This window comes from Hipposideros armiger, unplaced genomic scaffold (genome assembly GCF_001890085.2).
Source record: "Hipposideros armiger isolate ML-2016 unplaced genomic scaffold, ASM189008v1 scaffold_55, whole genome shotgun sequence".
Classification (NCBI taxonomy): domain Eukaryota; kingdom Metazoa; phylum Chordata; class Mammalia; order Chiroptera; family Hipposideridae; genus Hipposideros; species Hipposideros armiger.
In genome coordinates, this window is record NW_017731405.1 from 3957685 (window position 1) to 3983782 (window position 26098).

At 34.2% G+C, this 26098-nt stretch overlaps 1 protein-coding gene across 1 annotated transcript in view; it reads right to left on the reverse strand.

Annotated features, from left to right (window-relative positions):
- Positions 1-841: 841 nt before the first annotated feature.
- The window catches only part of POLK (DNA polymerase kappa), an 82602-nt gene continuing 57345 nt past the window's right edge, over positions 842-26098 (reverse strand). Inside the window, exons 5-15 of the mRNA XM_019641005.1 lie at positions 25912-25927; positions 24357-24510; positions 16639-16878; positions 14948-15072; positions 13610-13776; positions 11376-11408; positions 8657-8753; positions 6098-6269; positions 3584-4465; positions 2619-2661; positions 842-2431 (exon numbers count right to left, since the gene is read on the reverse strand). Of these exons, the coding sequence (XP_019496550.1) occupies positions 2347-2431; positions 2619-2661; positions 3584-4465; positions 6098-6269; positions 8657-8753; positions 11376-11408; positions 13610-13776; positions 14948-15072; positions 16639-16878; positions 24357-24510; positions 25912-25927 (2014 nt within the window). The 3' untranslated portion in view covers positions 842-2346. The remainder of the gene's footprint in view (positions 2432-2618; positions 2662-3583; positions 4466-6097; positions 6270-8656; positions 8754-11375; positions 11409-13609; positions 13777-14947; positions 15073-16638; positions 16879-24356; positions 24511-25911; positions 25928-26098) is intronic.

A 26098-nucleotide genomic window follows, 5' to 3' on the forward strand; every position in this document is an offset into this window, starting at 1 on the left:
CTCCGCCAGTGCCATGGCGCCTTGCTAACATAAAGCAGGGGGCTGAAGGGCTGCTGATCAGGGGACATATGGAAAATAACCAACAAAGGTGTATGTTTAGAGGTGCAATTGCTGGGTTGTCGAGTGTGCACATCTTCAAACTTACTGAAGAAGGGCAAACTATTTTCCAAAGTGATTGTTTTCAAAGTAAGAGTCCATGCTATTCTACATCCTCTCCAGAACTTAATATCATCAGGCCCTTTCATTTTTATGAATCTGTTAGAGATGCAATGAAACCTCTCTGTGGTTTTACTTTTCATTTTCCTATTACTAAAATGACTGAGAATGTTTTCATCTTTCTTGGCCGTTTGGCTCTCTTTTTATGTGAAGTGCCATTTAAAGTCTTTTGTCCAAAGTTCTATTGGCTGTCCTTTTCTTCCGGATTCATTGGAGTCACATATATTTTGGATTATATACTCTGGACACTAGATTTTTTTCCAGGTGTTACAAATATATTCACCCAGGTGGTTTCTTATATTCTGGCCCTCTAAGTAGGTAAGATTATATGTGCTTATTCTTTGTAGTTTTGTTGTATTTTCTAAAAATGCTGCAAAGCAAAATTATAATAAAAAGAAAATACGTTGGGTATGTCAGATAAACTAGAAAGAAAAGGATGTGGAGAGGATGGTTGCCAAAGAAAATGAGAGTGAAAGCACCAGAGGTGAGAAAAGAAAGGAAAAGGAAGGAAACCATTTTTATTGGCTAAAAGGTCAACTAAATATTTTAAATTTTATTTTAAATTATTATTAAATATGACTAAATAACATTAAATTAAATTAATCATTTAAATGAGAATAATTTAGTATTTACTCTAACATTAAAAACACAATAAAAATAAACTTGAGGCAAGATAGAAAAAATAAAATATGGTGTTATCTACTTTTCAATACACTGAAGCAGTGTTTCATTGAACTTAATTTTGTAGAGAATTTACATACATAAACCACACAATCAAGAACCACAGAACAACACTGTTTTCACCTTAGTATATAATAATATCAGGCATGAGATTGGCATGCTAATAAACATTAAGCCTAAGTTTAAACCATCTAGTAATTTAAAATCAAGTTACCACTTTGGCTAAGGCTGTGCAAGATCCTAATTTAAGCCATTCCTAAAATACTATTTCCATGTACATTTACATGAGCTATAAAATATGAAAAGTAGGTATACAAATATTAAATCATTATGTTATAACCTGAAACTAATACAATGTTATATGTCAATTATACCTCAATTTTTTTTAAAAAGCAGGAAAAAAGAAAACAAAAATATAAGAGAACAAAACATTGGGTTCTCTAAAGCGGTCACAAAATGGCTTCCATTTTCATGTTTCAATTAAATAATTATTTCTGATAAGAACTCACTGATAGCACAAAATTATCTGGAGCAACTACTTAAGCTAACTACTCACTTTAAGCTGTCTTTTTTCATGAATATTAATAAAAACGTGATAGAAATATAACTAAGATAAATGAGCTATTTTAATATACATTAATCTTTTGAATTGCCCATTTTTCTCTAGAAGGTTATATAAAAATAAAGTGAGTGTACAATTTATCCTTGTTTATAGATTTGTGTATAATACAAACATAATTGCCAAGAGATGAAATACGGCCACTTAAAAAAGTTCTAGACAAGAAAATAATTACCTTGAATTTTACACTAAAAATTTTTTAAAGTGAACCAAGTGCTTATTCATAAAAGGAATTTTAAATTAAAAAATCAAATGAATAATCATATTTAAGCAAAATTCTTTCAACATCGAAAATAATACTGTAATATTATTTTCATGAAGGTAACAAAACTACTCATGGTAGTTCTGCTAAGCTAATATTCTTCATAAAATGTATGATAAATATTAATTATGAATGCTACTAGGAACTAAAATAGGAATATACAAAGTTGCAGAAGACACTAAGATAAAATACAGCAGACCAGTACTAACAAAATGTTTAAGCATTAAAAAATCTTATGCTAAAATAGGTTTGTGTGAACCTCTGAGAGCTCTTATAAATAGATGTTTTCATACTGGCTACAAAACCTGATAAAGAAAAATCACTTTTTAATTTCATTCCTAATTTTTCATTTTCAAAATATCTCTAACATGAAGTGAAATTCTTATTGTTATCCAAACGATATACAGACGTTAGTATATATTCCAAATTCATCTAAGGGAAACATCACTGGTGAGGGATTATTGTTCTGGCCTTTCACTAAATGAATCTGTAAACTTAAAATGAGGAAGAACAGCCTCACTGATGATAAAAAACAAGTTTCAATACAAAAATTAATGATATTCAATGTTCATTTAAAAAATATATCAAGTGTGTGTCTGGGATTGTTTGGTTTTATTTTCTTGGATGCTGAGTACTTTTTCATCAATCCTGACCTGGAATTAAAAAAAAACAACACACAATTAAAACACAGGAAGAGATTTTTTTAAAAGAAAATGACATTGCAAGTAATTGATTTTTTAAAATTTTACTTGATACAAAAGCAAATTTTAACATCTCCTAGAAATTCCACCTCAAACTAAGTTTTACAGCTAGCTTTACTAAAGCTCAAATTAGCCATACCTTTTTGTTTTTGTTACAGTCTTCTGTACTCTGCCTGAGTTACCTTTAGAGGGAAGTGAAGAAATTTCATAATGAATAATAAGAAATAATTAAAGCATTCTATAAAAATTTAAAAAGTTAAAGTAACTGATATAAAGATAATAAAAACTTCCTTAGTACTACATAGTTCATATTTATACATACCAGAAGCTAACTTTATAGCATAATTTCTTTATAATTTACTTGTTTTATTAGTATTAAATTTTATTTTTGAAATTTGGCTAGAGTCAAAACTGCCAAGAAACAAATTAGAGAGGCTTTCTGGCTATGAAATTATAGTTAATTTCCTACTGTGCCCTGACAAATGTTCTCCGAAGGAATTTCTTTTTGATTACCATATTTGCCGGCGTATAAGACGACTGGGCGTATAAGACGACCCCCTAACATTTCCACTCAAAATACAGAGTTTGTTATATGGTCGGCTGTGTGCGATTTTGCGAGTGTGGTAAAATCGCATAACAGCAAAATCGCATAACAGCAAAATCGCATAACAGCCGAGCATACACCCAGCAGCGCTGCTGATGCCTGAACGGTATGTGGAATGAAGTGGGCGGGCATCGGGAGGCCACTATGGCACGGGGCAAGCACTATGGGCAGTCTATCTGAAGTGTACCTGGCGTATAAGACGACCCCCACTTGGAGGCATATTTTTCAGGGCCAAAAAGTCGTCTTATACGCCGGCAAATACGGTACATCACTCAGCTCCCTAAACCTTTAAGTTCATTCTGTGCTAAAACTGGTTTTCCAAAATTTAAAATCTAATGGCTTCAGTTAATTCTAACCTATGGTAAGGTAACTACATTTACCTAAATGGCAGCATACACAAACAGTCCCTTTAGTAGTATGTGTTTCAGATTTGACAATGATCTCAATTTTAACAAAACATTCCTAGAAAATCAAGTTCTTTAAAATGACTGCTAACTCACCAGGACCGGTGGTGTTTTCTTTGGGTTGGTTAACTTGATTATCCTTACTCAGTTCCTGGATAACACTTTTATTTAAGCAAATATCCACATGCACATTAAACAGGGTAAGATCTGAAGTCTTTTGCTCTAGGTTACAAACAGGGCAAACTAGAGCTTGGTCTGTTATCACTTCACATAAATAAGGCTGGAGTGGTTCTTGCCTTCTTAATGACCCGACATCTTCTTTTTCCAGTGAAATAGTACAAGAAGAATTCTGATGACAGTGCTCAATATTAAACGATTTGCTTGGAAGACTAGAACATTCCCCTTTGCTTAAAGCATCTCCACTTTCTGCTTTAGATGGATTATTCTGATGGGTTTCATAATCCTGCTTCTCAGAGAGTGAAAAAGAATGGTGTACATTTTCTTTTTTGTTAACTTCAGTAGAGGAAGCATGTGAATATGAGAACATTTCACTGAGCGAAGGTCCATCAAGACATGTATCTACATGTTTATTAAAGGCTTCCAGACTGATGCTTTCTTGCTCCCTAAAGCACACAGGACAGGTAAATATCTGACCATTATCTGAATTCTCTGATGTTTCTAAATCCTCACTCATTTTCTTCTTTAAAACTTGGAATGATGGTGATGTCTGTAAACTTTGTCTACTCATAGTTTCACATTTAAGTGTGTCTTGGTGGTTCCATTTCCTTTCTGATCGTTTTTTATCAAAGAAACTTGTCTTATGAGACATTTCTAAAGGTTTTAAAAACTGATCTTTGTCAGTTTTCTCTATACCCTGAGTAGCTGACAGGGTTTGGTTTCCAGCTTGTAGAAAACCAATAATGCTCCTTTGTTGGTATTTCTTGTCTTCTTCGTTGGGAAAACTAGACAGCCGCACACCTAAATTAAACCAACTGCAATTAATCAATTTCAAATTCAACAATTCATAATTCATAAAAATACTTTACATATACTGTTGTGACATAGAAAAAGGGCTGTTTAGAGAAAAATAATAAGCTACACATTTTCTGAATTAAAGGATGCTTTTTTCAAAGCTGGTATTTTGCATTGAAATTTACTTTCCTTCATAAAACTGGATATCACTAAATAGTAAGTATATATTGGAGTTAGTGTGATTGTACAGGTTTTTGAATTAATATCTTGACACACAATACCATTAAATACCAACTAACTAATTGGTGTCAACTTCATACATATTTTAGCTCCTTTTTTCTTCCAATAGGTTTTATTATTTTAATTTAGGTTTACAGCAAATGAGCAGTAAGTACAGGGTTCCCATATATTCCCTGCTCCCCACATATACAGCCTTGTCCACTTTCAACACCCTGGACCAGAGTGGTATATATGTTACACCAATGAACTTACATTGACACAAAAGTATCACTCAAAGTCCACAGTTTATATTAGGGTTCACTTTGGGTGTTGTACATGCTATAGGTTTTGACACATATATAATGACATGTCTCTACCATTATAGCATCATACACTAAAGTTTCATTACCCTAAAAATCCTATGTTCTGCCAATTCTACCCTCCCTTCCCGCTAACCATTGATAACCACTGATTTTTTTAGTGTCTCCGTAGTCTTTTCCAGAATGTCACATAGTTGGAATCATACAGGATGTAGGTTTTTCAGATTGTCTTCTTTCCATTAATATACATTTCAGTTTCCTCCATGTCTTTTCATGGCTTCATAGCTCATTCCTTTCATGTGCTGAATATATTCCATTGTCTGGATGCACTAGTTTCCACAGCCCTACTACTGAAAGACATCTTGGTTGCTTCCAAGTTGTAGCTATTATAAATAAAGCTGCTATTAACATCTACTCTAGTTATTTTAGTTAACATACTTTATTCAATTGATCTCAGCATGCGCTGTCCTTCATATATGAAAGTATGGCTAATGACCCACTCTTAGTAATATACAAAGTTGGCATTTGGGGTGCTTATCCATAAACATTCTCTCACAATATTCACGTTGGAAACATGGTTTGTTTTTTTCACCATGTGGTGGCTAAAGACGTGGTTTTATAGCGCCATAATCCCTCATGTGTAATTCTGAAATCTAAAAAGCCCTGAAAATTGTAAGCAACAAATGGTATATGATGTGAGGCTATGTAGAGTCTTTACAACTCAGTGTGAACATTTTTTATTTTGCTACAGAAATATTAATGTATTTGATCATGAAGTGCTTCCTCAGATCCCAAAGGAGTATTACAGAATATACTCAGTATGCACTGAATTTGCTTTCTAAAGTCTGAAAAATTTTACATTTTGAAACATAGCTAGCCTCCAAGATATCAGTAAGAAAAAGAACAACTTTAATGGTTCTTACTGGAATTAAACTAATGGCTTCACATGCATCAGGTTCTAAGAACTAAGAAAAATGGCAGCAGCGTAAGGACAACTTCCTAAACAGCTTTAAGAAATAAAATGGAGGTGAGAATTTCCAAAGTTGATTCTTTGGGCAAGTCCAGCAGATTTAAGGACAAACAAGAAAAGAAGTCATACCCATCAGTCTCAATCTCAAGGGATGTGGAAACTCAGCATCAATTTCTGTTTTTAGCAATTCTTTAGCAATAGCAAATATTTCTTCTGCAGTAGAAACAACAGATGAAACTGTAGATGCACGAGTTTTTACTTCAAAATTCACATTCTTCAACTTAATAGTAACAGTTCTACCCTATAACAAACAGAATGCATTATTATATATAGCCTTCTAACTTCTAGAAAAAAGTTATTTTACAGGTTAGAAAGACTCAGAAAGGTCTCTTATGCACATATAACATGGATGTATAATCAATTATTTCTAAAACATGGTAATAAAATTGTCATAAAGAAATCCATAAGTAATATAAAAACCCCATTTAGCCAATAATTATTACTCCCTTTCCCAAATGAATTTTTATAAAAGACCTTTATATAATGGTCATTTTTCTTTTTACTGAATCTCTTTTAGAGGTTAAGTCAGTACCTAACAAGGAAGAAAAAAAAATCTATCTAAAGGGGCTTCCCAGAAAAGGTCTTGGGGATAGCTCATACTTATTGTGTGCCTAGTATATGACAGATACTATGCTAAACAATTTACATGTAAGAACTCTCCCTTTATAGTTACTTTTCAATGGGTACAGAGTTTCAGTTTGGGATATGGAAAAAGTTTTGGAGATTAGAGTGTTAATGGTTACACAGTATGAATGTACTTAATGCCACTGAAATGTATAGTTAAAAATGGTTAAAACGGTAAATTTTATATTACATATTTTTTACTACCTCCTAGAGGTAGTGAGAGTGGGTTAGACTTACTGACTCACTTCCAAAGAATCGAGTATGGAAAGGGAAAAATAGTAACTTCACAGTGGAGAAGCCAAGCAAACACTACCTTAACCAAGTGATGAAGGTTAATGTCACCCATGATATTGTATGGCTATCATATAGAGTAGCATCCCCTTATCTGTGGGATATGTTCCAACACCCCAGTGGATGCCTGAAACCACGGAGAGTACCAAACCCTACAAATGTTATGTTTTTTTTCTATACATACATACTTATGATAAAGTTTAATTTATAAATTAGGCACAGTGAGATTAACAACATAACTAATAATAAAATAGAACAATTTTAACAACATGCTATAATAAAAGTTGTGTCAATGTGGTCTCTCTCTCTCTCTCTCTCTCTCTCTCTCTCTGTCTCTGATAACTGATCTGATAACTGAGGTCACTGCTAAGTGACTACCAGGTGGGTAGAAAGGAGATGCTGGGCAGAGAGATGATTCACATCCTGGGCAGGATGGAACGGGACAACACAAGATCTCATCATGCTACTGAGAATGGTATGCAATTTAAAAGTTATGATTTATTTCCGGAATTTTCCTTTTAATATTTTTAGACCACAGGTAACTGAAACTGTGGAAAGTGAAACCTTGGAGAAGGTGGGGCTATTGCTCCCTGAGAAGACGTGATGAGAAGGATACTTTACCTTTGTGGTATTCTTTCTAAAACTCATAATCATAGTCTAATCATTAGAAAATCATCAGACAAACCCAAAATGGGAGGCATTCTGCCGGATATCCGGCCAGTACTCCTCAAGACTCTCAAGGTCATGAAAAACAGGGAAATACTGAAAAACTGTCACAGACTAGAGGAGACTGGGGAAGACATGACAACTAAATGTAATGTGGTTTCCTGGACTGAATTCTGGAACAGAAAGAGGATGTTAATGGAAAAATACATAAAATCCAAATAAAGTCTAGAATTTAGTCAATAGCAATGTGCTAATGTCAGTTTCTTAGTTTTGACAAATGCATGCTGGTAACATAAGATGTTAATAATGAGGGAAACTGGGTATACTGGGACTCTATATATTATCTTTGCAATTTTTCTGTAAATCTAATATTCTAAAATTGAAAGTTTATTTAAACATTAAAAAACTCTATACTCAAGGTATGATAAAGATGGATTATAAGAAAAATGCTCATCAGATATCACATTCTTTATAATGATTTTCTTAATACTTATGTATTACACTTTATAATAACTTTAACTGGTTTAAAAGTGTTGGTAAAACACTGAATATGGATTGTTGTGACGGAAGATTACAGAATACAAAGTTTAAAGCCTCCCAGGTTTTGTTCTCAATGTGATAAGCATCCTGCATTAGACCCTTGAAACAAAACGCTTATTCTAGAAGGTCACTGTCTACCTAAGAAAAGCATTAAAGGATGATTGGAAAGGCATTTATGATACATAACTACAGTTCTAGGGAAATTATTCCTTTTGCTTTATTCTCTAATGCCAATATAACTCTGATTTTGAACTTATTCAAATGTATAAACTTCTCTGGAATTACACTGGAACCACTTTTCTCTCTTAAGTTGCTTCTTCACAGAATGATCTCATCATAGGCCTCAGATAGGCTTCAGAACTGAATTTGCCTTTGTTAGTGATGGGAATACTCTTTTCTGACATTTCTCAATTTGTATTCAAATACAAAATCTAACTCTTGCATTAAAGTAGCATTTTATCATTTAAAAAATTTTAAACTGTGAACACCACATTAAAATAAAGTTACCTTAAGTCCTTCTTTCTGCAGATCCTGAGCAAGTTCACTGCAAAGTTCCTTGCACAAGCTGTACTGTTCTTCTGCTTTACTTATCTCACTAAATGTCCTAAAAGATAAGCACAATTTTGGTGTACAAAGGAAACTATAATTCAGAATAAGTTAGGAATGAGATAGTATGTTGAAATGGCCTAGCATTATATTTTCTACAGTACAAAATAAAGTTTTCAGATTAACTAAGATATAATTATTAATAAGTAAAAATGTTTAAGATCACTTAAACATTAATTGAAGATCACTTAGATGATTAAGCTTACTAGCAAAAGTGTACTTTTATGCTTTTGCTCTCTCTATGTGTTTTAAAAACATCATTAAAGTCACCAACAGATAACGACAATGCCCCCAGAAACTTAAAACATAAGGTATATACGAGTACATATATAGACTCAGCTACAGAGGAGTCTCTTAAGAAAGTACACATGAGAACATCATTCCAATTATTGCACATGCATTTTCTGAAAGAGAAATATCTTCAAGTAAATTTAAGGGGTTGATTACTGGTACCTAGGTACAGTTGTTTAATAAACAACTGAAAATGGAGGACTGGTAAGATTTAATGTAGAAATTTTGAATTCATCTGCATAATAATGTTGAAGAAGTTGAAAGGTCATATTAACCTAAAAGAAAAATATACTACAGGGAGATCAGAGTAATAAATAAAAAAACATGTGCAAATAACTATTCAGACTCCCCCCTTCTAACTCTATGCCCAGCTACCCAGGTTTCCTCTCTAGTGTCAACCAATGTTCCCAGCTTCCTATTATGAATGCCTCCAGAAATATTTTATGCATATATAAACAAACAAGCAAATATTTCCTCTCATTTTTTATATAAACAGCAGAATATCAGACACATTATTTAGCACCTTGCTTTTCTCAATTTATCCTGGTAAGAGTTTCCTATGAGTAAATAATTTCCTCATTTTTATATGGCAACATTATATTCTAATTTTAAAATGTAAGATCATTTAACCAGTCCTCTATTCATGGATATTTAAGTTATTTTCAATCTTTTGTTTTTGTAAAAAAGTGTAATGAATAGCTTTGTATACATGTAAAATGACATGTGATTACATCTGTGGAATGAATTCCTAGACTAAGAACTGTGGAATCAAAGTACATATATATCTGTAATTTTGATAGATATTGCCGAATTACTTGCCCCCTGTGGTAGGCAACATAATGGTCCCCAAAGATGTCCAAATCCTAATCCTATGAACTGAGTACATTACATCACAAAAGGGACTTTGCAGATGTGATTAAATTAAAATGGGGAGATTATCCAGGTGAATTCAATGTAATCCCAAGGTTCCTTAAAGAAGGAGGCAGAAGGGTCAGAGTCAGAGAAGGAGAAGATACTGGGTTTGAAGATGGAAGATGAGTCCATGAGCCAAAGAAGGCAGGCAGCCTCTAGAAACTTGATAAAGAAATAGATTCTCTCCTGGAGCCTCTAGAAGGAATACAGCCCTGCCCAAACACCTTAATATTAGGACTTCTGATCTTCAGAACTGTAAGAGGATAAATGTGTGTTGTTTTAAGCCACTAAATCTGTGATAATTTGTTATATCACCAATAATAAACTAGTATCCCCCCCAATTCTCCCCCGAGTTCATAGCTTTTTCACTCCCGGTCTTGCCAATAGAGTGTGTTAGAATCTTTGCCAACCTGCTCAGTTAAAAATACTATTTTAGAGAACTTTCAATCTGTATTCCTAAATTATAAAGGAGATTGGGAATATTTTCACATTTTAAGAGCCATTTATACTTCCTCTTCTGTTAACTAATTATATCTTTGTTAATTTTTTTCTACTGGTTTGCTGGCCCTCTCTTAAGACATTAATAATAGTTAATATTAGTATTCTTGTATACTAAATAGCCTTCTCAATAACAACAAACAAAATGGAAAAAAATTCATTAAATGGGACAATACTATCTCACTGTTAGATGCTTTTCCCCCTTTTTCCTTTGATTGCTTTTATGTAAATCACAGCCTCTAAAGCAATTTTTATCAGTCATTTATTGAGTATATTGTTTTGCAAGTCACTTAGCTTTTCTGATCACAAGTAATATATGTAAAAAATGAACACAGCTGTGTACTATGTCAGTGGTTCTCAAATGTCTCAGTGGACTGTGGTGCTTTGAGGACATTAACTGACGGACTTTTCAAACAATGACATATTTCCCCAAACAATAAGGTTTTCATCAAGATTTCATTTGATTTCTAAAGAAGATTATAAACCAATGAACTGGATCATCTCTAAGCTCTTTCATTAGTATCTTATTATTTAACACCTCTTTTAATAAACCAACATTTGAAGAGTTTTAGAAAGTACTATTTCCATTGTCACTCATTCAATTTCCCAAACAACTACTCAGTATAATTTTTCTCATAAACAAGTCTAGAAATTAAGATTTGGAATCCCAAAATGCTTGGTTTTCACTGAATAGGAATAAAACATTAGAAAAAAATAACTGAAATTAATTTTTTTCCTATTGAGAGCATAGCAAGTGAAGATAAAAAAACATTGTACTGGGGTATTTACTTCAGCAGTGTGAACGCTGAGAACTGTTATGTGTTTTGAAAATATATTTTTTAATTCCAGTGATATGTTACTAAGAATTAAAAATTAGTTCAAAATAACATGAATTATGAATAATAAATCAAAATATTACCTCTCAACACTCATGCTTTTCCTCTCTGCATCCCTTGAAGTAAAGAAAAAAAGAGTTTTTATTTGCTTTCTCTAAGAAGACTGAGTCCCTTTTAGTTAACCAACAGGATTCAACATATCAATTACCCTTTAGACATCTCAATAGTGTTTTTGATTAAATTTATACATCATAAAAGTTTTTTTAATCTAAAAATAAAACTATCACCAAAAGAATGTGCATAAATAAGATGTATCATGGATCAAGTCTATATCTATCGAGGAGAACAAATCTGAAAATAGGTTGATATTATAAATTGCTTCTATTAAAAGCTGAATATCAAAACCACAACTTATAAAAACCAATAGCAGGTGGCAGTGTAATGGCTTGCAGTTATAGGATATAATTAAATTTTAAATAATTTAATATCAATTATCTAGTTTTTGTCTTAGTATATTAACTTCTCTCTCCTATAACCTATTCATTATTCATTTATACCAGTCTATAGAATCTCAGTCAGAATTTGGCACACGGCAAAAGGATGAAGATTGGAAATTTGAAACATCTAGTTTGGTTGGTTGGCTTTTAGCTGCTCTGATAGGAGTAGTTGAAACCAAAAAACTGAAATAACATGCAGATTATTCATTTTCCAAAGATTTAGTGAACCTATTATGAATCAAGCACTGCTCTAGGCCTTGGGGATACAGTAATGAACAAAAAAGAGAATGTGAATAGAAGGGAAGGCAGGTTTGCTATTTTATATTATTATAAATTACCTATGAATTCTACTTAGAATAACCATTACTTGCATCTCTAAATACCTCAGGTTAATATGTGCTATGATTTGTCAAGAACTGTATTGTTTTCAAGCACTATGGAAAAAAAGAGGATAATTTCTGGATTAAAGAAGAAAGTTTCATTTACTATTATCTTCAAAATACTTGATTATTTATTTATAGTACTGTTACGTCTTTTTCTTATCTTTCATTATATCCACTCAAAATCAAAAGCAGCTAACTGTGAACTCAAAAGAATGAGGCTCACGGAGAGATGAGGAAAACAATCACTGTAAGACTTAGCAGGTTTAACTGGTTAATGGAACTTATTTTGTATGCCTCCACAGTATCCTCCTGTCCTCCTTTATTTCAGTGAAAGAATATAAAGGAGTTATTTTGAGGGCAGGCTGTCAGAATGATGACAAAACTGTAAAAATATGCTCAATGTTTATTCCCATTCTTTTTTTCCTAGTCCCTTCTTTTCACCTCCCATCCCCCACCAAAATGTACCCTTCCAGCTCTGGGATACTTCTTTTTAAACCTAGAAAAAGAGTGGCAGGGAAGAAAACACAGGGCCTCTTTTACCTCTTTTTTCCCACTTCCCCTAGATCTTTGCATGGCTGGCCGCTTCAGGTCTCTGCCTCTGGATGACCGCTGCCCACCCCTAATCTTACCCCTACCCCCAAGTCATTTTCTTTTCTTTTTTAAAAAACTAAAATTTATTGGGGTGACAATGGTTAGTAAAATTACATAGGTTTCAAGTGTACAACTCTGTAATACATCATCTATATATCACATTTTGTGTTCACCACCCAGAGTCAGTTCTCCTTCCACCACCATATATTTGACCCCCTTTACCCACATCTACCCCCCCCTTACCCTCTGGTAACCACTAAACTATTGTCTGTGTCCAAGTCATTTTCTATTCCCTCACTCGGCCTTACTTTCTTCATTTGTTTTAACTTGGTAACTTTCTATCTCCCACACTAATCTGTAAACTCCTATTAGGAGGGCCTAGAACAGGACCTGACACAAAGAAAGTACTCAGTGAATGAATGAATCATTTACAAATCTGGAAAAGAAATACAGTTAATTCATGAAGGCTTTCAAAGAATCATTAAATATCCTTGCTTAAAGGGTAAATTCTGGAATATGCGCCATCTTTCTTTCCTCAACAATCTGACTACCAGTATTCTTGTGTTCTGAACAAAGAACAAGGCAGGTACAGAAAAGATAGTACCCACCATTTTTCTCGTTCATCTATCCAATTGCTGTAGCCAACAACCTAGGAATGATTCTTTATTCCTCTTTTCCTTTCCTCTCACACCCAATCTTTGACTCTAATTCAAAAATTATATTCTGAATTGACCTAGCCTAAAATAATTTTAAAACATGTTATCCTTATAGCCTCCATCTCAGTGGTTAGAACTATTATTTCAGCAAATGATAAAGAAAAAGCAGAACGACTATACATATAGGTACCTTGCCAGGTATGTTGAACCTAGACCCAGGGCAATATGAAGGAAATAATGCCAAGATGTTTCAGAGAAAAGAAGAGAAAGTAATGCCCTCTGTTGGTAGAGTTCTGTACAAGTAATAATTCCAAGGGCCTTTAACATTTTCTCTGTAACTTTTCCTATTCCAGAAACCTAGAAGAGAATCAATATTTATTATTAATACACTTTCAAATTAAGGTAAGAATTGATATTATAATCTCATTATACCTTCTATAGTCAGTAAAAGGCATCAATAATAGGACCATCTTAATAAGTTATGCAAGAAAACTGCTTTACTTTTCGGCACATTTCCTAAACTAGTGTTCCACAGAAAATTAAAAATTTAAATTTAATAAAATTTTAAAAAGCATTAAAAAAGAGTTCTGTGCTCAAACAAACTTGGGGAATGATGGGATAAACTAATTTAAATTGAGCTTTTTACTGCAAGACTTAGGAATCTTTAATATACAAGTATCTTTGTAACCCATTAAGGATGGTATGTCCCAAAGTTATTTGACCCCAGAACCTTTTGTAATGGAACACCTATCCATATCTTAAAAAACATATTGGAAAACACTGCTTTATAGCTATACCACACATACACTAAACTATTCAGTAATCATTATACATTATCTATTTTGTTATAGCCTTTCTTCTGAGCATTGAAAAATGCTTCATTTAAATTCACTCATATACATTATAGAGTAAAAAGCAAGCCCTAGAACATCAAATAGTGTACAGTTCAATTATTGTTTACAAAGTATATATATATATATATATACACACACACACACACACACTTTTATATATACATCATATATATATGATATATATATGTAGAAAAATCCTGAAGCTTTAAAAAATAATAATAAAACATATCCTCCTTTCTATAACACCTAATAGGTCATTTTACATTTTAAAGATGGTAAAAGTATTTTGATTAATATTTTGTCAAAAACAATTAAAATTCTAAGTCTCTTTGAAGTATCATATCTATTAATCTGGTAGCAATCTGTATTTAGAACTAAGGTAGTATAAGGTAGTATGAAAGGACTCATACAAGTATTCTTTTTATTTCTCTTCTCCTTGGCAGGGGTATGCTTAAGTCTGTTATCTATTACTTTCTTAAAAATTTTCAGCAAACCTCACTCTTAGTGTTTAATAGAAAGATTTCTTCAAGTCCAAATTCAATCATGCATTATAGTTCTTGCTTGTTACCTATTGTTTTATAACTTTTCGGCAAAGAATGATTACTATCATTCTAAATAGTATCTCTTCAGAACTCAGAGTATATATAGAGGATACATTTTATATAAAATCTCACCTTTCTAATGGGTAAGTCCTTGATGAAGTCCATCACAGCTTGTCTGTTGGGGAGAATTTGGTACTGTCCATTTGGTTTATTCTTATCACTGCATACTTTTGCTAACATTGTATTTGGGGCAATGCCTTAAAAAAAAAAAAGAACACTTTGATGACTCAAAGAAGTTGATATGTATGATTTTTAAATGTGTGACAACAAAATAGAAAAAAATGTTACGTGCAAAAATCTGAAATAATGTGGGATGCTTTAAAAATAGCATGTGACTATTGTCTATCTCCCCAGGGCTTGCTATGGCTTTAGAAAAAGCAGAAATGAGGACTATTTAAATCTCCGTGGTATTTTAAAATCTAAGAGTAGTTTCTGAGTTTAAGTGATATTGTTAGTTTACTTACTGTCTTTAGTGGAAATACAGGGCTATCTTATAAAAAAGATCCAGAATATATGTTAGGAAGCATGCTTACTTTTTTGTATAGATTATCCACATAAAGAAAAAAAATCAGGGCTGGCCGAGTGGCGTGTTGGTTACGAGCTGGCTTGTGATGCCAGCTCTGAGCAGCAGGGCCCTGGTTCAGATCCCACATTAGGGCCAATGACGCTGTGCCCTCTACAGCTAAGATGGTGAACAACAGCTCGACCTGGAGCTGGGCTGCTGTGAGTCCCTGGCGATGGCGTAGGCTGCAGTGGAGCTGCAGTGGGCTCCCGTAGGCTACCGAGAGCGGCCGGTGGCCAGCGTGAGACGCGGTGAGTGGCTGTCCAGTGGCCGGCAACTCATCTGCCTCACCCGGGAAGAGCGCAATGATAATACCAACTGGGCCAGTGAAGCCACGTCCTCCACAACTAGACTGAAGAACAAAACGACAGCAACTTGCCTGTTCCCCTTCTCCAATTCCCCAGCTCTCCCCCAATCTCCCAATAAAATCTTTTAAAAAAATGATAAAAAAATCAGATTTTGGTTTGTAGCATATTAAAATGAAAATAATGAAATATGTTTTTATATTACAGTAAATTACTACTTTTGAGAAAGGTATTTTACAATTACTAGGCATCTTAATGACTAAGATAAATTGAAATAGGAATATTCTAATAGAATCATTAAATAGTTCATTTCCATTTTTATACACATCTTCCTAAAACTTATTGCTTATTCTCATGTTTTGATATAGAAAGAAAAGACTAACCTCATCATAATATGGCTTCAATAAGATAATTTGGGGTCTTTGTGATGAATGTCAGTTTCTAGGCTAAGACACAGTGTTATCTTCATGGGTTACTGACACATGTAAAGCTCTTTTCCCCTTCACCGATTGGTCCTAGATTGTTATGTTGCTAACTGGTGTTTCTGTCTACTACCTTGTGGCCATCTGGGGTCTCTCCTGCACTGTAATCTTGCACAGGGAAAACTAATAAAAGTATATGTCCAAAACCAATTAAAATATATTTTGTGCTTAAAAAAGGAAAGTTACATGAGATTGATGATAGTTTTTCCTTTGGGTTCATAGGGTTTTGGCTTAATTCCAACTCACTTGTAGGTCCTTGGCATTCTAAACAGGTCAGGTTGTTAGAAGTTGAATTGAAAAATTGATAAGTAAAATGTTACTCTATACTTCATAATGTAAAACTACTATTATTATACTTGAATTAACCAGTGTGAAAATTATGATTATTGTAGCCACCAATATCTTGTTAAGTACCTGCACTGGCTGTCAGTGTTGTTTTTTGCTCAATTCTGAAACGAATTTCCTTTACCACTTCTTCAGCTGACGTTCCAAAAACAACAGAGTTTTGGAGTATTTGAGGATTATTTTGTTCTTCAATGTTTACTTGGGAAGTATTTCCTGGAGGCTGCAAATCAGGAGGACTATCTTCAAAAAGTAGTGGAGAGGTGGATCGTTCATGCGCACTCAGTTTATTAATTTCTTTTCCAGATTTATCTAAATTATAAACAGGAACAGTAATTCATCTTCATTTTAAGAAGTACATACTTCATAAGTTAGGTTTCCCTATGTTCTTTCTAAAGACAAAACAAATCTAGTTTAGTTTTGTTTTTAAAAACCAAGGTCAGAAACATTATCATCTACATTTTGTAACTGTTTAAAAAAGAAAACACTGATTCTAAGTTTTTCTTTAAAATATCCATTTCTATGGAAATATGTATTTTGAAAGGAAATAGCCTAAGTAAAACGCACTAATATTTGGACCTAAATTAATTGAAACCCAGAATTGGGTTTAGATTCACATTATTTTCTTTAAAAAAATGAAAGCTTTTTTTCCCTTTAGTATCTCTGGGGGGAAAAACAACCTTCTTAAATTAGAATTTAAGAATGAGGGGAAAACGCATTAAGCAATCTAGAATAAATGCCTGAAAAATAAGTTTGTTTTTAGAGGGGAAAAAACTTACATTTTCTTCATTCATGGAAAAAGCTTTTCAGATGTTAATCAGAATTTTCTTCTTTCAAATGCTGATTTTAATTTTGACTTGCTTGTTTATTAACTATCACTTTTACTATTTAAAATAAATAGAAATTACTTCTGGAAGTTATACTTTTTAAAATATACAAATTCTTAAGGTCTGATCAGATTAACCATGGTCCAAGGTTAAGGGAAAAAAGCCTATATTATTATCAATAGGCTGTAAACTAATATTATTAAAAAGTAGAGTAAAAATATCACTCCAGTTATTATCTCATTTTTTTTTGCATTTTTCATAAATGGGCTATAAAATACACTTAAATCTATACTGATACTAAAAATGTCCTCATGAACAAATCCATTAAAGACTTTAGTTTCTGAACTTAATGGAGGAGAAATGCAGTTTAAATGTATTTATAACAAGATTAAAAAGAGAGCTTTCTGATCCCATTTTGTAATTTTATTACATATAAATGTTTTCTAAATTAAGGTAAATGCAGAAGCAAAAACTAAACTTCGGGTTTTAAGACATATGAATGCATAATAATTTAAAAATACACTTGGTCTTTTAGAAAGATTTTCTAAAGATAATAAAAATAATACAGCAAACACCTGATCAGTTTCAAATTTTAAAGTATATAATATGAATTAAGTTACAGACAGATGCTTTCCAAATGCGAATTCCCAGGCCAACTACAAAATAAGCATTATTTTCAAATTTACATTAACTGTTACTCACATGCTTCAATTCCTTTCATTTTCCATGTTCTGGTTTTAAAATGCAAAGCACTCCAGAGGAGATTTAAGACTGTGGCACAGCGGAAATAGTATTTACCTAGACCCCCTTTTCCCCATCTGAATGTGTGGAAGTCAAAGTAAAGAGAGCTGCAGAAAAACTGCATACCAAGTAAGGTATCTGTCATGTTCATAAGCCCCTTCTGCAGATTTCCTTATGCTATGTTTATGTTCTTCATGGCTCTTTATCACCCTACCACCAAGTGAGTCACTCTAATAGTAGAATACTATCGTAGGAAGCAAAGCATGCTGCCTTCAGGTTTATTGTTAGAGCTGCCACTGAATGGCATAGTTACCTTTTCAGTCTGCCTACTTCTCTGTGAGGCCTAGAGAAATGCTGAAGTGGTTTCTTATTTGCTTTCTTTTTTTAAAAGATTTTTATTGGGGAATTGGGGGGATGGGAACAGTGCTGGGGAATTGGGGGAAGGGGAACAGACAAGTTGCTGTCCTTTTGTTCTTCNTTTTTTTTTTTTAAATCTTCCACCCCTGTACTTTTTTTTTTTTAATATAAATTTTTTTGGGGGAATAGTGTTTTTTTCCAGGACCCATCAGCTCCAAGTCAAGAAGCTGTCTTCAATCTAGTGGAGGGCGCATCTCAGTGGCCAATGTGGGAATCAAACCAGCAACTTTGGTGTTATGAGCACTGAACTCTAACCACCTGAGCTAACCAGCCACCCCCATGTGACCTTTTTGATCTATAACATAAAGAAGTGAGTAACACCAGTAAAATTGTGAGAAGAGAAGAAAGCTATTGATCGAGATGGAATACATAAAAAACATGGAGGAGTGGCTGGCATATGGTACAAGTTCAATAAGTGCAATCTATTTCTAAAAGGATCAATGAGTAGTTGCACAACAAACCAATCCAAAATTGAGGGAAAAGCAGACAGAAATAAATAAGTGGGGTGATCTCTGGAATAAAAGCAATTTCCATCATGTGGAGAGCCCCATGGTAGGTTTCCTCAAAGGCGAAGTTACAAGGGTATATAATTTAGCTTTGTCCACTCATTGGACTTCAACCTTGCTTCTATTCTGAAGAACTTTTGTTCATGGCATTCCATCTTAGCATTATAGTGTCACTAGCTGCAGGTTAAGACGTCTCCTTTAGAAACAAACAAACCCTTGTTTTTAATAGTTTCCATGATTTTATTACGTAAGTAAGAAAAAGAACTTTTCTGCCATTAAACTCTTTCCTCACAAGAGACAGAGGGAGGGGTGAAAAGGAATAAAACTTATACTGATATTTATTTATTTATTTATGGTTAAAAAAGAGAAAGCAGTATTTGTAGACAAATTTTGGAGAAGGCTGATCTCATGCAGTGAGACACTACATCTAATAAATGAAAATTTTCAACATTACTCCAATTTATCACCCAGATTTAAAACAACTATTTCTTCCAGTTCAATTTTAAACCAGAGAATAGCATCCTGACATAAAAAATATGTAAGCAAATCATGGAAACTATTAAAAACAAGGGTTTAAAAACTACCCTATATGAACCCAGAAAATATGCCTAAAATATGAGTCGACTGAGAATAAGAGAGGAGCATCTGAAATATCTTAACCTAGAATGGGAAAGAACAAGATAATACATAGAAAGCAAGCCAAATGGGAAAAATTTTTAGACTCATACATTAAAGCTATGGCAGTTTCTTCAGCAATCTATTGCCTGTTCTGTGCTTACTGAAAGTGTACAGTTACCAAAAGGAAACCTCCCCACTGAATGACTCATACATTCCATTTTCCTTTACTATCTCTCATTAATCACCCTTGCCTGAACTCTCTTCTTTCAACATCTCCCAAAAGCCCACTAATACTGCATTTTTTAAGTTTCTTCTACTGAAATCCTCACTTGTGTTGTCCTTTCTTCCATTTTTCCTTCCAAATGGCTTTCAAGTTCTAATCTGAGTCTCTAATATACTTGTATATGTTATCCCTTTTGCTACAGTTCAGAACTGGTATGTCACAATGGTTAGGAATAATGGCTTCTGTTTGGGTCTCAGCTCTGCCACTAGTTAGTTACATGATAGTGTAATTATCTTCCCATCCTCACTTTCCTTATTTGTAAAATGGGACCAAAACAACCTCAAATGGTTGAAAGTGCTACAAGAGATACCTGTAGTGCACTTATCCAGGAATATGGTAAGGCCTTAATAATATTACCTATATTTTAAAAGTAGAAGTGATATTTACTGAGTATATTATGTGACACATGCATAAGTGCTTCTTATGTTAACTCATTTTAGTGGTCAAATTAATTCTGAGATAATGATTATTATTCCCATTTTATAGATGAGGAAACTAAAGCTCAGGAAGACTATAAGTAATTCGCCCTAAGTCATACAGCTGATAAATGTTAGAATTAGATCTGGAAACCAGATTACTCCAAAGTCTGTGCTCTTTCCATTATTTTATGATGCTTTCCTAAAGTAGATTTTTAAAAGGTCTTATCATTGAAATAAGCTTACACCAAACTCTAATGGTATACTTTATATCCATATTATGTCTTATTTACTTTTTAAAAATCCTCTTTTTCAATTACATCTAGGAGACTATTTCAGAAATATTGTTTTTCTTTCTCTTAATTAGTATTACCCTAAATATTGTTGAGTAAATTCAAGTTCATAAAATCATTGTTAAAATGGTCAAAGTACACTGATTTGCTGTGTAGTTGCCATTTAATATAACATGGGTGTTTATCTATTCAGTTTATGAACCCATGTTTTAATATGTATGTTGGGGCAGCTACAAAAATGTGCCTTTTGGAAGTCTAATGAGGATGGGATGGAGTGGGGAATTAATACTTAAGAGCGGTTCTAAACAAATATCATGGGAGTTCATGCCTACACGGGTTATTTACCTCAGCTCGATTGGCAATAGTTCACACTATCTTATCACACATAATAAAATCTACTATTTGAAAATTTTATGTCTCTAAAATAGAGACACATTTCCCATGAAAACCTCTGTTCTTACAGACCTCTCTGTTCTTCCAGACTCCTTAGGACTTCCTCAGTCCCCTCGCATTTATACAACTTCTTTAAAGGAAGTTCAACAAACAAAACAATTTAACAATCAACATAAAACACATTTCCTGCCATTCCCCTTGCAAAAGATGCCAGAGAACCTCCCATGAAATAGTCAACTAAAATTGTAACAAAAATCTAAGTTCTATTACACAATGTCAGGTATTTTCTATTCCTCCAGATTATTAGCATATTTAAGAATATTAGCTTTAAAAATAGTATAAACAGAGATAAGTTGTTATATTGCACCACTCATTTGTAGGATAGGTTTAAAACTTGTAGATATTTGTAGATTAATAAAACTTACCAAAAGAAAGTAAATTGCCTAAGAATTAATATCAATTTAAAAACAATGTTATTGTGGACAGAATGGAATTTTTTTTTAACTTGATGAAATGATGCTTAAATTTATTTGGAAGAATACACAAGAAAAACAAAAAAAATTCTAAAGAAGAGTACTAAGGGAGCATACTACTATCATTCCATAATTAAAACTGCATGGTACTAATACAGGAAAAGATTCAATTGATTAGAAGAGTACAGAAATGAATCCACGTACAATGAGAGTTCAGTATATAAAAGTGCCTCTTCAATTCAGTGTAGAAAGGGCTCATGTTCAATAATTGGTATTGGGACAGGTGAATCATGACTTAGGAAAAATAATGCCATTTAGGGAACATATAATAAGAAGTGTATTTAAGAAAAAAATACTTGATACCTTACATCAAAACAAATTCCAGGGCCGACCGAGTGGCGCGATGGTTAAGAACTCGCTTGGGATGCAAGAGGGCCCCGGTTCGGATCCCACATATGAGGGCCAGTGACACTGCCCTCCACAGCTAAGATGCTGAACAACAGCTCAACCTGGAGCTNAGCATCTTAGCTGTAGAGGGCAGTGTCACTGGCCCTCATATGTGGGATCCGAACCGGGGCCCTCTGGCGTCCCAAGCCAGTTCTTAACCAACACGCCAGTCGGCCGGCCCTATTATTTGCTTTCTGAAAGAAATATCTTTAGGGGCCGGCCGAGTGGCACATTGGTTAACAGTTGGCTTGGGAGCACGGGCTCTGGGCAGCAGGGCTGCCAGTTTAGATCCCACATGGGTCGGTGATGCTGCGCCCTCTACAGCTAAGATGATGAATGGCAGCTTGACCTGGACTGGGCTGCGTGGGTCTCTGGTGCTGGTGTGGGCTGCAGTGGGGTTGCAGTGGGCTGCCGTGAGTGGCCGGCAGCCACCGTGGGCTGCCGTGGGCCACCATGGGCGACCGATCTGCCTCGGCCAGAAGAGCACAATGATCACAATACCAAAATGGGCCAGTGGGGCAACATACTCCACAACTAGACTGAAGAACAAAGAGACAGAGGCTTGTCTGTTCCCCTTCCCTGATTCCCCAATAAAATCTTTAAAAAAAATAAATAAATATCTTTATAATCCCCATAACTGAGGAGATCAGAGTACATAACTAAGGTTTTCATAATCTGAAACACAAGGATTAAAGCACCCTTTTGGATGGCAAGTGCTAAAAAGTGTACAGTATTACCATTTCACACATTCTTTGGCATTCACCATTCAGATTTATATGGCATAATAAATATAAAATAATATTTATTATTTTATTTGTATATAGACATAGTGGTTAGCAATACTTTTCGAAAACTGCACCTTTTAGAAAAGGGGCAAACAGCAGAAAAATGTCTTGGACTTTAGAGGGAGATATATCAATCACTCTGCCGTAACTCCAACTCACTGCTGACAGCTTCCCACGGCATAATGTGACAGCAGATATGCCTGAAAGACCAGCTCACAGGGATTTATACATGACCAATAAAAAAAAGTTAAACTATTTAAATTGCTTAAGAATATGAAATGCATAAAGTGGAAAGTACATAAGTATGTTAAAAGCGATAGATATTAAAAATTCACATCCTCACAGTGAGTTTGGACATACAATAAAGGAAAAGAACATTAGTAGAGAATGAAAACATTTAATTTACTCTTAATGTAATTTTTAAAAACATATTGTGAACGTAATTGTTATAGGAGGCCCTCAGGGGATGCTTTGACATAACCATTTAATGCCACCTCTCTCTCTTGTGAAAAGTAAGGAACAAAATGAGGTTTTAATAAGCAAAGTGACATCAGGTTTTATGTGCCACGTTCCCAAACAATAAATTTACATGAAGGAAAGAAAGCCTTTTGCTCCAAGCGTCTGTGTCCAGAAATTATGCTTGTTTATTGTTTAGTGTTTCTATTAAAGAGACTACCCCATAGAGCTGTAAAGAAGGCAATGAAGTTGTGATTTGATGTCCACATTAAACTTGCTCCAAAGATTTGAGACCCAAACAATGTGAAAGTATCTTATGCCACTAAGAATCCACCATTTTTGCTTCTGGGAAAGTTACACACGGGTTTCCCCTCCACGGCCTGTGCCCTCAGAAGCAGTCAATGAGTTGTGCACATGAAATGTGGCTGTGGGTCTGGACAAACCCTCTGTTTCACCTTCTCATCCAGCTGAACTTTGCTTAGGGGTCCAAGACAGCTCAGAGGTTTGAAATGATCATACCTTTGACAGAGGGTTAAAAGCAGTATGCATAGCATCTACATATTTCTTGGCATAGTTTTGGATAGGTACTAAAGGGGTCATTTGAAAAAACCCTTAGGGTCATGAAACTTCTGTTTCATTGCATATGAAAGAATCAAAGTAAGGTCTAAGGCAAAGAAGGGAGTTGGACAGTCGATAATTTGGGGAATGAGGAAAAAAAGCCCACCCAAAGTTTTGATATGTTTAAAGCAAATTTTTCAAAAAACTATTTTCTATTAATAACTACAACAAAAGACTACCTTAAACAGATAACCTCAGATTCAATGCATTCCAACCCTTGTTAGTTAGATCTTAGGAAAAGAACTGCAATGAAATCACTTTTTTTCAGGGACTCTGCACACTCTGCAAGTCCAGAGATTTCATAATCTCATTTGGTTTAAAAGTGACTTTCCACACATTTAACTCAGAAAATCCATTGGAATATTTTAAGTTCCTGATTTTTCATTTTAGAAAATAATTTTTCATAATAAAGGTATAGCTAGTCCTACCACCTATGCATGCTAATAAGTTAACTGGGTTAATTCAAAGGGATTTTTGTTTGATTTTTTTAGTTTGTTTGTTCTAATAAATTGCTTACCGTTTTCTAGAGAGTTCCCTGTTTTGATGAAATACTTTCTTTTGTCCTCAGGCCAATTTTGTCTTTCCTGTAAGTGCTTTGTTATATTCAAGTAGGCTTCATCAAGACTCATGGCCATAAAATTGGGATCATAATCAGCAAGTATTTCCTTAACCTTCAAAAAGAACAAAATGGTTTAAATTTTGCTGCCATAGCAGAACCTGTCACATACAGCTGATATGAAACATTTAATACTCTTACTTTGCAACTACAGTAACGATCCTGCAATCAATAGCTCATGGATTTAGGAAATAAATAATTTACTACCAGGGCAAATCTGTCCAAATTCTCTTTTGTATTAAAATAGATCATGAAGGCAGAAGACCATGTAATAGCTTTATTTGATACCATCTCTATTTAGCCACCTATATCTAGATATAGTGATTCAAATAAATCTCAGACATCATCATGCTGATAGTCACACAAAAAAATGGTTAAGCAACGTAATTTTAAGTAGCTGATCAAAAGTAGAAGTGGGGGGCCGGCTGAGTGGCACATTGGTTAGGAGTTGGCTTGGGACACCAGCTCTGAGCAGCAGGGCCAGGGTTTGGATCCCACATGCGGGCCTGTGACGCTGCGCCCTCTACAGCTAAGATGGTGAATGACAGCTCGACCTGGAGCTGGGCTGCCGTAAGTCACTGGTGACGGCATAGGCTACAGTGGGGCTGGCCTGCAGCTAGCCTGCGCTTCCGTGAGCTGCCATGAGCCGCTGTGAGCAGCCGTCTAATGGCTGGCGAGTGACTGCCTCCCCCGGGAAGAGCACAATGATAATACCAACATGGGCCAGCAAAGCGAGGTCCTCCACAACTAGACTGAACAACAAAAGGAGAGTAACTTGTCTGTTCCCCTCCCCCAATTCCCCAATAAAATCTTTTAAAAAAAAGAAGTGGGAACAATAAGGTCCTGCTTCCCTTCACCTTTTATGATATTGTTGTACATTTTTTAAAAGGAATAATCTTACATACAGAGACTATGTTGCTTTAGAAAGTAGTTCTATTTCAATTAATTGTAATGTGCACACAAAACTCCACTCAATACACACATTAATGCATGTATCCATTCAGGAAAACAGAGCTCAAATTTCAGGATTTAAAATGGAAAAAATGACAAAATCTGAAGTGTCTGTGACTATATTAAATGATGGAAATAGTCTGGAGTTGCATCTTGGGATAAAAGAAACACATAAAGAGATCAGAATCTCTGTTATGATTCTAGAAATGCCTTTTATATTAGATAGTTTTTTTGCATAAAACTGAATTTTTCAAACCACTGAAGTATTAACTGAAATTAGAGGAAATGGTTGCCAGAGGAATATATATGTTAAAAAAACATATTTGTAAATTATGTTATGGTTCCATCTAGTATTTAAAAGCTGTCTGCTGTATCATGAGAAAATCACTTTTGATGATTTATAAAAAGAAAGCTTTTTAGCTTAACATAATTATGAACAGCTGAGTCAAAGGTAATTTTAGAAAATGGTGATATAAAACTTGGCCAAGCTTTGCTCAGAGAGTACCTTAATTAGCTTTGTTCTTGCAGAAGAAACAATTTTTATAATGTACTTAAATAGAATCTTTCTAGTGAAAATGAAACTCTGGAAAGTCTGTAGTTGGCAGCCAACTAAGATTATTCTAAATGAGAAGTACTCCCTAGAGACACTGAGTACTCACTAACTTCCTATACATAGGATACTGCTTCAAGAA